The 12,500-nt window shown below is 32.3% G+C and overlaps 1 protein-coding gene across 1 annotated transcript; it reads left to right on the top strand.

Annotated features, from left to right (window-relative positions):
• The first annotated feature begins 2,120 nt into the window (after positions 1-2,120).
• Positions 2,121-11,880, top strand: LOC144966738 (uncharacterized). The gene is made up of 6 exons (XM_078903509.1): positions 2,121-2,207; positions 4,618-4,667; positions 5,523-5,609; positions 8,098-8,229; positions 10,151-10,209; positions 11,749-11,880. Exons 1-6 carry the CDS (start codon positions 2,186-2,188, stop codon positions 11,762-11,764), a joined length of 366 nt encoding a protein of 121 aa, XP_078759635.1. The 5' UTR covers positions 2,121-2,185; the 3' UTR covers positions 11,765-11,880.
• Positions 11,881-12,500: the final 620 nt, after the last annotated feature.

Below are 12,500 nucleotides of genomic sequence, written 5' to 3'. Positions count from 1 at the left end.
TGCAGCCCCTATCTAGTGTGATATCCAGATTCAATCTGAGTTATCATTTCATGCAGATGATACGCAAATATATGATTCAGCACCTCTTAGTAATTTACAGTTCTTAATACAACGAATTACGAGCTGTTTTATTGAGATTAAATCTTGGATGTACCACAATAAGTTAAAATCAAATGATAGTAAAACTGGGATTTTAATGTGTGGAAGGCCGAGTATCCTTAAACAGGCAAATAAATCACCTATTACTCTCGGAAATAGCACAATAGAATTTTCAAATAAAGCAAAAAAACCTTGGCGTCATCTATGATAAAGATCTTTCCATGACAAGCCATGTGAATAACAGCATGCAATCTATGTACATAGAAATGAAAACAATAAGCAAAATTCGTAATTTAATACCAAAGCATATAACAGAACTTTTAATTAATTCCCTGGTTTTATCTAAATTGGACTATTGTAACTCCATTTGGGCGAATTTAGCTAAAAACAAAATTAGCAAACTTCAGGTTGCTCAAAATAACGCAGCCAGGCTCATTGTACGCAATAACAAAAAATACCCGTCAGCAACTCTTCTTCTCCGTGAGTTACATTGGCTTCCTGTGGAAAAAAGAGTTGCCTATAAGATTTGTACTGTTGTCTACAAATCCCTGAGCACGAACAGTTCCTCCTATATTAAAAACCTTCTAAACATATATGTCCCCAATATAAACTTGAGGTCAAGCAATGACCAATCAATCCTTGTCAAACCTAAGCCATTGCGTAAAATAGGTGAACAGTCTTTTCAATTTTCGGCCCCCCATTTTTGGAACTCTCTCCCATCACACGTGAAATGCTCGGATTTGTTGACAACGTTCAAATCTCACTAAAAGTTTTATCTTTTTACGTCATAATGTTGCAATATTACTTTATTATTTTGTTGTTGTTAAATTGAATTCGTATCACGTTTCCTTCACACTTGTCTCACTGTAATATGTCTTGTTTTATATCACTGTAAAGCGCTTAGAGCCTGTGACAACGGGGTAAAGCTCTATATAAATGCCATTTATTATTACAATTATTATTATTATCATTAATATTATTATTATTATTATTATTATTATTATTATTATTATTATTATTATTATTATTATTATTATTATTATTATTATTATTATTATTATTACTACTATTATTATTATTATTATTATTATTATTATTATTATTATTATTATTATTATTATTATTATTATTATTATTATTATTATTATTATCATTATTATTATTATTATTATTATTATCAATATTATTATTATTATTACTATTATTATTTATTATTATTATTATTATTATTATTATTATTATTATTATTATTATTGTTATTATTATTATTATTATTATTATTATTATTATTATTATTATTATTATTATTATTATTATTATTATTATTATTATTATTATTGTTACTATTATTATTTTCTTCATTATAATCATCATCATCATCGTCATTAAAATCATTAAAGATTAAATCGTTTGTCATTGTACTGTATAATGCCGACCGAAACTGATGAAAGCTTAATCATTACTATATTACATTGATTTACACAATATTCAAATCATATCACATTGAATGTCATATGAGGCCATTCGCTTTAACGGGTAACATATTGTTTAAAATTGAATTTGTAAGGTTAAGTTGACCGTCAAAGACCCGTAACGATGTTGTTTATTCGCGCGATTGGTTGTCAGTTTGGCGTTTAAACCCCCCCCCCCCCAAAAAAAAAAAAAAAAAAAAAACCCAACTTAATCATCCTTTGAAGTTTGGCTTTGAAAATTTGGTTTGATCTATTTACTATTAAGTAGATAACTTAACGTGCATTTCACAGCTTCAACTGACATTTTCACCTTCACTTGTTACAGCGGTTTATGAAAATAAAGATAATGTTACGCCCGTTACATTTTGCCGAGAAAAGTTTGGCTTAATTTTATACCAATTGTAGTGTAATTTGTTTAGCATTTTTTTGAAGAAAAAAAAATGACAATCACGCTGTTTATTTGATTTGAGAGTCTCAAACTGAGACCCAGAAAAATTGAGACAATTATGTAAGGCTAAGTTGCACGTTAATTCATCATTCAGACCTCAACTTTCAACAGATTGTGCATCTTGTTCTAACCGGAAATCTGTTATACTTGTAAAGATTTGCCCACGATGAATCCCAAGACAATGATAAGTAAGTGTTTTTGTTGATAAAATAACTTACGTATATTATAATGTAAAATTTCCTAGTTGTCTTTGTGTTAGCAATGCTTAAATTACCAATATGGTATGTCTTTTAGCCACTTCTGTCAAATGTTGCCAAAATTAAACATCCTGCCACGACTCTAATCTTGATGAACTTCAGCACTGAAAAAGATAAATTAAATATCGTGATGAGCTTTCTTGTCTATATTTTTTTTTGCACTCTCAGTGACTCTGAAATTTGAAAAAAAAAACATTTACAAAAGTTTTTGATGTAAGAACAAGTTGTACTTCGACGTCAGGTAACTAAATACAAAAAGGATGTATCGTTCTTGTGAAACATATTTTAAATCACTAGTGGTGAACCCTCAATTTGCAACATTTGAGGAGAAATAAAGGCTATTAGGAACAGGCGGTATTATACATTATACTATCGTATTGTAGTTTTAGATTTGCCAGTAACTATGTGCTCGATTGTAAATATTTAATATTCGCATTAGGGAACAATGTTGATTTCCAACCCTATTTTAAAAATAGAATGGATTAGACGGGTTCTCATTACTTGATAGTATCAAGAGAGATTTAAAATCACGTCATCATTTTGTGTTGCGGGATGAGATTATCATTACTTAATGTAAATGTTGTTGCTCGAATCTCGAAGAAATGAATAATAATGTGAAATTGATTGTAAGCTTCAATTTAATTACAAAAACAGATCAAATCATCTGTGGTGTTTCATTCATCCTGTTTTGTTGATAGAGGGGAAACCTGAAACGTTCATTTGATCTGTTTTTGCAATTAAATTGAACCTTACAATCATTTTTCACATTATTATTTATCATTACTTAATAGTATCAAGAAAGATTTAAAATGACGTCATCAATTTTAGTTGTGGAGATTCTAGAAAAGCGTAGAATATATTACACTCGTAATGAAAGTCAATCGCCAAAAGGGTTGTGTATTACGACCTAGCAGATTTTCTTCGTATTAATTCGACTCAACGGATGATAGAATTGGCGTGAAATAAAAAGAAAGATTGCAAGTTACTCGTGTTTAGTCTTTTAAAATAGTTTTGCAATTTTTAGATTTGCCAGTAAATCTGTGCTCGATGATAAAATTTTGTCATTGGCTGTGCGGAACAGTATTGATCCCTAACACCGTTTTAACGTAATATATTATGACCAGAAATTTTTATATAACAGTATTTAAACTACACAAAAAATGTTTTCACGGTCAGTCAATTTTTAAAGTAATGTTTTGATCACGACCGTGCGAAATTACATATTTCATATGTTACATAAAGATAATGATCATACAAAATGACGTGCTATTATCATCAACCGGTAGACAGAAAAAGGTCAAATTTTGGTAGGAAATAGCTTTAATTATGATCAAAAAGTATTAAAAATTTAATATCTTACGAAATAATGTAGAATGCAGATTGAGGAAAAATTATCTCATGTAATATATAAAACTGGACTTGCTTAATTAAATAAAAAAGCATCTTAAATTTTTGTTGGAGTCAATATTTCCTTCTGAAAATTTATCATGACATCACAAATGATAATAATAAGCACAATGGATGAACCAGCAGTGTTAGATAATAAATAAACCCCCCAAGAAACTCATTTCATGCTACGCCATCCTGTCTTTACTTCTCCCATGCCCGTTTTCACTTCCTTTGTGCTTTATATATTTGTTTTGGAATTATATGGCCTGGTTTTGCTTTGGCCCTGTATGGTATTCTTAACTGACAGGGCACAGTAAAATGGCGTTGTTTTTAATTATTTTTTTATAGAGTATAACTTTTTCATTGTGATTCATTTTTTCTGTTACTATGGGAATATATATATATATATTCTTCGGCATTAAAGAGCTTCCTTTTCAGACAGAATCATGATTTTGTGCCCATCAGATGACCATAGCCCGCGAGTGCTTTGCGACACTGGTTCTCAGATGCTCAACTTTACGAGTGTAGCTGTTAATCATTACATGCTATAACACTTACTTGTAGATGATAACTGGGCAGTCACACAGCTGTCCATTTTCAATATTTTATGATATTTGAATAAACCGAAAAAGAATAAAATGTAGAATTCGTGATTTGGGTCCTTTTATATTTGCGGGTGGAAACCATTGACACTTAATACGGAAAGAAATACGACTTAGCAAACAGTCGCCTACAAAACTATAGTTAAGCCGGTCCTCAAATATCGAAAAGATAGTATGGGATCCCTACATTAAAACTGATTGCATCCAAAGAAAAATCCTTTTTTTTTTCACTTTTGGCCGATTTCCATGAGAGAGCTTTCAAGTTCAGTAAATTGATTTGAACTCGAGACTTAAAACCCTAATTATATTTCTGAACCAATTCTGACCAACTCTCTTTCTATTTCTTACAGAGATTGCCTTTGCTGTCCTGTCAGTTTGCCAGGCTTTTGCTGCTCCTAATGTAAGTTGTCATCAGTAGAGGCTATGAAATTCGTTATATTATTATTGTTTTCGCTAATGTATGTATACATATCTTTAATTTATTTATTTAAATATCGCATTGTGGATTACACACTTATCACGTGATGTTATTACCTACGACTCCGGTACATATTTAATATCACTATCACTTCTCACTTTGGGTGTTGGTTGTTTTGATTTATTTGTGTTTGGATTGAACAAGGCAAAATAAAAGATAGAAATATATTTTTCCCCAATGTACGCAAGGCACGTCCAAGTGTCGCAATATTATGTAAACAAGTTTATCAGCACAGCATTTTTAATGCTTCCAGATGTCTCTTAAGCAAGATTAAGGTTTAAAATGTTTCGGCGTTGGTTGTTTTGACATGTCTGTATTTGATGTGAGCAAAACAAAAAACGTGTTTTTCCCAGTCTACGCCAGACACACGCAAGTTTCAAATTATTATGTAAACAATTTTTTCAGCCCATCCCAACGTTCAATACATCCAAAATGTCACAATAACTTGTAAACAATTTTATCGGCCACTATTAAATAAGAAATCTTAACTAATTCGTGATTAAAGATTGTAAGTCTTCCATATGACATCGTGTCGACTATAATTTGGTGTGTCAGTGAATTTTTACAAATGTACACACCTGATAGATTACTTGTCTCTGTCAGCTATGTGTTAATTTTATTGAAATACATAATGTATTGGAAAAAAAGCAATTCTGGAGAGACTTGTTTGCCTCATCCACCATTAGTGTTTTATCTAACCTATTGATTGGTAGTTTGAGAATATATATTATTATATTATTATGTTTAGTCATGCATCTTTTTTTAAAATATCCACAGGATGAAACAGTCAGACTAAGCAAAAGATTTGATGATGTCTGTGTGCAATGTGAAAAGCGTGATTGTGTATCTAAGTGCAATGGAAAAGTAAGGATTCCTTTAATAGATCACTGGGAGTGGATTAAATTAACTGCTTAAAAATAATAAGAAAATATACTATTAAAAATGACCACCATTAACCTGAAAACTGATATACAGTGTAGCAAGGGAATCATGAAACATTTATGGACCAGGTTTATTTGTTCGAGATTTCACTGTTTTCGAGATCCCATTTTGAGTAATTTACAACGAATAAAACAAATTCAAGGGAGCTAAACGTTGGTGTCTCTGGGAAGATGAAATTGTAAAGATTGCTCCCAGTTATCTCAATAAATGTGTCAAAAAGAGCTTGGCACTGGTAAAAATGACTGGTATTCGTTTAAGGAAAATACTCATAACATCTGCCGGCCAGATTAAACACTCAAATGCAGAAAACAATGCGTAACCTTAAAAGTTAATTAGTCCGATTGATATTTTAGTGAAAACCGATCACGCAATTGACGATCTAAAAACAATAACAAAGAGCTGAGTAAGGTCATCGTCATTCCTTCTATGAATCGGTGCCATAATAGGCTATGTGGTCTAGTGATATGCTGCTCTTGGATCAGCAAGTCTCGCTCGGCGCATAGTTGAATCCTTGGAAAAGGTTCTTTACTCACATTCCCTCATCGTACTCAGATGTAAAATGAGTACCTGGCCGTTAACAGCTTTTTCTCTGTCCAAAAAAACTCAAATTTCACCTAACAGGCGTCATGTCTCGTCCTATATGCTATATGTTAAGTGTTGCTGCTGGCCAGGGACCAATTGTAAAGCGCTTTGAACACGTTAAGTGAATATTGCACTATATAAATAAAATATAAGTTATAAATAACTAAAATGGGTTTTCACTTTTTTATTTTTTTAAATCCACACAATAAGAAAATGGGAAGAAATTCATTTTTTAAAGACTTAGAATTTTTTTATATATGTAAAATTATGTTTATGCGTTGTTTTATATTCCGCTAAATTTGGCACTTTTAGTTATCTATCGAACGTTTCTTATTGTTTACATTGCAAGATTTTTCTCATACAGAGAGGTCATATAGAATATTTAATCCTCTATCTGGATTTTTAGCAATGCATCATAATTATTTTTTTTTTGGGGGGGGGGGGGGGTTGTTGCTGGCTAAAGAAGGGTTTTGAGCTCGAAAGTTACCGTGTTTGGTATTTTTTAAATTCTTTTCTGAAGCTGTTATATTTATTTTTCCTTATTACTTTTTACAGTCCACAATGCTTACAAGTTTAGTATCAGTAAGAAAATGTTCAAAATGTTTTAAATCAAAATGATGTATATACTTGTGAAACATATGTCGAAAGAATTTCGACTACAAAAGTTTAATGATAACAAGATTTGAAACGACGTCTGTACACAACTATGTTTAAGTTTTTTTTTAAATTAAGAAAAATATTCTCGAAAGGAAAAGTTTCTTTTCACCAGCAAGACGAAATAGCATATTTCATATGCTAAATAAACAAAATTATCATTTTAAAATGACATGCAATTCACGTTAACGGGTTTCTTGAATTCCTGGGTAGACGTTCTATTGTTTTCAGACATTTTCTTCAAATTGTCTTTGCAAAATGAGGAAGTGATCTTCAGGAAACATGAATTTTTTCTCATTGGCAAAAAGCTATAATTACAAGCAAAATGCATAAAGGATTAAATATCTCGCGAAATATGGAAGAAAAACATCAGATGAAACAGGAAACCAACCTGCTGATTTTTTTAAAAATCATAAATTTCTGCCATGAGTCAATGTTTCCGTCGTAAACTTCAACATGAAATCATGAATGATAAGCACATTGTTCAAACCAACAATATAAGATAATAAATTAACGTCCTACTAAGAAGCTCATATCATCCTAAATAATTAATTCTGTCTTTGCTTCCTCCATGCCTGTTTTCATTTCCATGCTGCTTCACAGACCTGTCTGAGGATGACATTGCTTAATTATCGGTCTGTGACTCTGAGCGCCAAAACAGTCATGTTTGGCTTCACGAATGCAATAGGGAAGATTCGTCGTGACGTCACACTTCCACTTTTCTGGGTCCAAAACCATTGGAAGTATTTATTTAACCAGTCCTTTGGAGGACTAATAATGAATGGGTTGCATATTGAATGATAAGCTGGATCCCAAATTTACACAGACACTTCAAACACATCGATGCATATACTCAAACACTTGAAATATCAATGAACAAGAACGACTCTCAAACTATACAAGATTTCCAGGTTTATAGTTTTGGTTCAGCTTTGGTTATTTTTATTGATATGTTTTGAGGTTAAAATACATTTTGTGGCCAAAATTAAGAAGAGGTAAATTGTCAGTGACGACAGTTTTAGACTATCGTTCTATTTTGTTTACACAGGATAATGAATGTTACCGTACCTGTATGACAGTTTTAGACTATCGTTCTTTTTTGTTTCTACAGGATAATGAATGTTACCGTACCTGTATGACAGTTTTAGACTATCGTTCTATTTTGTTTCCACAGGATAATGAATGTTACCGTACCTGTATGACAGGGATGTGCCTTGTCCTTTGTGATGACAAAGATGTTACTAGTAGCTGTGCTGAATGTGCATACTCTGATTGTATATTTAACTGGCATTGTCCTAATGGACTTGTAAGGATTCTTTTAATAAATCGTTGGCAGTGGATTATATTAACTACTTAAAAAATAAGAAGAAAATATACTATTAAAAATGACCACCATTAACCCGAAAACTGATATACAGTGCAGCAAGGGAATCATGAAACATTTATGGACCAGGTTTATTTGTTCGTGATTTCAGTGTTTTCGAGATTTCCATTTTGAGTAATTTACAAAGAATATTAACAAATTCAAGGAAGCTAAACGTTGGTATTTTTGGGAAGATGAAATTGTAAAGATTCCTCTCCTTTATCTCAAATGTATCAAAAAAGAGCTTGGCACTGGTAAAAATGACTGGTATTCGTTTAAGTAAAATACTCATAACAACTGCCAGCCATATATAACAGTCAAATGCAGAAGACTTAAAAGTTAGTAGTCAGATTGATATTTTAATGAATACCAATCACGCAATTGGCGATCTAAAAACAATAACAAAGATCTGAGTGACGTCATCCTCATTCCTTCTATGAATCGGTATTACAAGAGATGTTAAAAAAAATTAAAATGGGTTTTCACTTTAAAAATTTTGAAAAACCATTCAATAAGAAAATGATAACAAAGTCATGTTTTGAGAACATAGAATCTTTTTCATGTAAAAACATGTTTATGCATTGTTTTATATTCCACGCAATTTGGCACATCTAATTATCTATCCAACGTTTCTTATAGTTTACATTCCAAGATTTTTCTTATACAGAGAGGACATATAGGATATTTAATCCTCGGTCTGGATTTTTTGGAATGTATTTTTGTTTTATTGTTTGTTTGTTGTCATTTTTTATTGGGGTGTTATTGTCGGCTGAAGAAGAATTTTGAGTTCGAAACGTACCGTGTTTTGATATTTTAAAATAGTCTATTAAGCCGTTACATTAATTTTTTTTATTACTGTTGACAGTCTACAGCGCCCAGCAGCGTAGTATCAGTAAGATTTTTTTTCAAATTTTGACGTCTTGACTAAAAAGTATAAAGGTAACAAGATTTGAACGATACAGAAAAGTTTCCAAAGTCTAAATACAGTTTGTTAAAACCTCAAAGAGAATAAAATACTCGCGAAAGTGAAAGTTCTTTTCACCAGCAAGACGAAATAGCATATTCCATATGCTAAATATACAAAATAATCATTTAACAATGACATGCAATTCACGTTAACGGGTTGCTTGAATTCCTGGGTAGACATCCTATTGTTTTCAGACATTTTCTTCAAATTGTCTTTGCAAAATAAGGAAGTGATCTTCAGGAAACATGCAAATTTGCTCATTGGCAAAAAGCTATTATTACAAGCAAAATGCATAAACAATTAAATATCTCGCGAACTATGGAAGAAGAACATCACATGGGACAGTAAACAAACCAACTGAATTTTTTTAAAAATCATCTTAAAATTTTGCTAGAATCAATTCTGTCTTTGCTTCCTCCATGCCTGTTTTCATTTCCATGCTGATTCACAGACCTGTCTGAGAATGACATTGCTTAATTATCAGTCAGTGACTCTGGGCGCCAAAACAGTCATGTTTGGCTTCACGAATGCAATAGGGAAGATTTGTCGTGACGTCACACATCTACTTTTCTGGGTCCAAAACCATTGGAAGTGATTATGTAACCAGTCCTTTGGAGGACTAATAATGAATGGGTTGCATATATAATGATAAGCTGGAACCCATATTTGCACAGACACTTCAAACACACCGATGCATATACTCAAACACTTCAAATATCAATGAATAAGAACGACTCTCAATTCTTACAAGACTTCTAGGTTTAAGGTATTGGTTCAGCTTTGGTTATTTTCATTGATATGTTTTGAGGTTAAAATACATTTTGTGGCCAAAATATAGAATAGGTCAATTGTCATTGTACGGCAGTTTTATACTATCGTTCTATTTTGTTTCCACAGGATAATGAGTGTTACGGTAAATGTCTGGAACAAAATTGCGTCTCCATTTGTGATAAAATGTAAGTTTGATAAGAAGAACAGATGTAATCCATAACATCTTAAGGCCGATGATGCAGACATGTATCCAGATTTCTGAAGCATCAAATGTGCAGTCTCAATTTCTTGCCATCTTTTGATAGGAAACCAATCTATGGTAAAATACATCTCTTCAGAACCGGCTACTTAATCACTGCTGAGAGAAAGGGTCGGGGTAGATTCGGGAAAAAAAGATAGAATGTACACAGCAAGATATCCGTCTCTATGTTTGTGAAGGAAGTCTGTACCCAATCAACTGACTTCCAAGCAATATATTATGATATTTTACTCTCTCTCTCTCTCTCTCTCTCTCTCTCTCTCTCTCTCTCTCTCTCTCTCTCTCTCTCTCTACATATATATATATATATATATATATAATATATATATATATATATTATATATATCTTTGTTTATTTCTTTATTTATTATGTAACACGCCTAAAGGGCAAGACGTGTTGTACTGTGCTCTTGTGAATTCTAATAATTTTTGTGACTTCTATGTATTTATACCTGTACATTTTTGCATGCCCGCGTGTACAGTGTTTCATTTTAAATACTTTTTAAAATCGAATTTCAAAAAAAAAACGTCAACCCTATGCTATACGTTGTCCTGGAAACTGAGTTTAAAAATTTTGTTACACACTCATTTATTGGTCACTAGTTTACTACAAAACTTGTTCACCTTGTTTTTCGTCGTGACTCACTACAATAAGTCCTAAGAACGTCAGCAGCAGCCCTCTGCTATAACGTCGGAGAATACTGTGCCCCTGATTTGACAAGAAGCCTCCGCACGAAAATTCTCGATATCAAACTCCAAGAAACCATGCGCAAAAGAGCAGGATGCCTTAAATCAACACCTCGCAAAAGTTTACATTTTTTCAGTTACTTTTTTCATTTATCGGCCGATTTTCTTGATTTTTATATCATTTTTCACATCTCAATGAGACGAAAACACTGATTTACTCGTTTGATTCAAAAGAGTGTGAAACAAAAATATCGCTTTTTTATTGCGAATCCAGCCTTATTACTTAATTCATGAGTGTTGAGACAGTGAGGAAACCATTACATACAAGACCTCGTGGTTCAGGTCGCAGGGCTTTTGGTGTTACACAACCCCTCATTAATTTCAGCTTTTGAGGTTACCCAACATACACCGCCTTTATGAATGCTCTCAAACGATATGCAGCATCAGTACTACCGAGAACTCGTTCATGACGACAAGATGTGACGTAAGAGTCTATATCCGGGCTTTTTGTCTCGCATCTCGTCTATGGGAACGATTTAGTTAAGACTCCCAATAACTTTCTGGTACATCCATGGTGCACAACTACAAGACACTGACTACAATATCACGTCATAATCATCATACTCATTTTCATCATCAATATCATAATCACCACTATCATCATCAGTGGTCAAAATAATTGTCATCATGATCATTGATCATTATCATCAACATCTTTGTAACCAGCAACATGTCTGTATAAGTTTTACGCCCCAACAATTTATATTTCTTCTTTCAGAAACCAGTCCCGTTGAAATCCGAAACTACAAAAAAGCGATAAGCTTTTATTTTATTATATTTTATTATCCTTTTTTTTCGAAATTAAAAATTGAAAACTTTTTTGAAAATATAGACCCGTCTATCTCTGAAGATGAATATTTTCTGGAAATGAATTAATTTTGAAAATAGTCCGTTTTGTTCCAATACCTGCACATGTCATATTTTGTGTATGTTTATGTATGGCTTTGAGTCTTGTGGTAGTGTTAATGCTAAGGCACTTGCTCTCTTTCCTTTATGTCCCTGGCTCGAATCCTGATGTTCTGTGCTCACTCACTCTCTCTCTCTCTCTCTCTCTCTCTCTCTATATATATATATATATATATATATATATATATATATATATATATATATATATATATATATTTATATGCACATCTTAGAGAGATGTGTGAGAGAGAGAAGGAGGAGAGAGAAGGTGAGCGAGAAAGGTGAAAGTAAGAGAACGGCAGGGAGCAGAGAGAGAGAGAGAGAGAGAGAGAGAGAGAGAGAGAGAGTGGGGAGGAGGAGGAGAAATAGAGAGAGAGGAGTAGGAAAGAGAGGGAAAGATGGTGTATATATATTTATACATACGTGTCGGACAGTCTGAAATTTTAACTAATGATGCTAAAGAACTTAAAGAATTTCAAAATGCCCTTGATATGGAAAGTTTTGCTTATATTTTAAAAAATACATATAAGACTGACCTTCATGATATGTCAATCATAAAAATGG

This window comes from Berghia stephanieae, chromosome 2 (assembly GCF_034508935.2).
Source record: "Berghia stephanieae isolate SIO BIC M18660-M18661 chromosome 2, UCSD_Bste_1.3, whole genome shotgun sequence".
Classification (NCBI taxonomy): Eukaryota; Metazoa; Mollusca; class Gastropoda; order Nudibranchia; family Aeolidiidae; genus Berghia; species Berghia stephanieae.
Note: the sequence above shows the minus strand (reverse complement) of the source record. Positions and strands in the feature narration are given on the sequence as shown.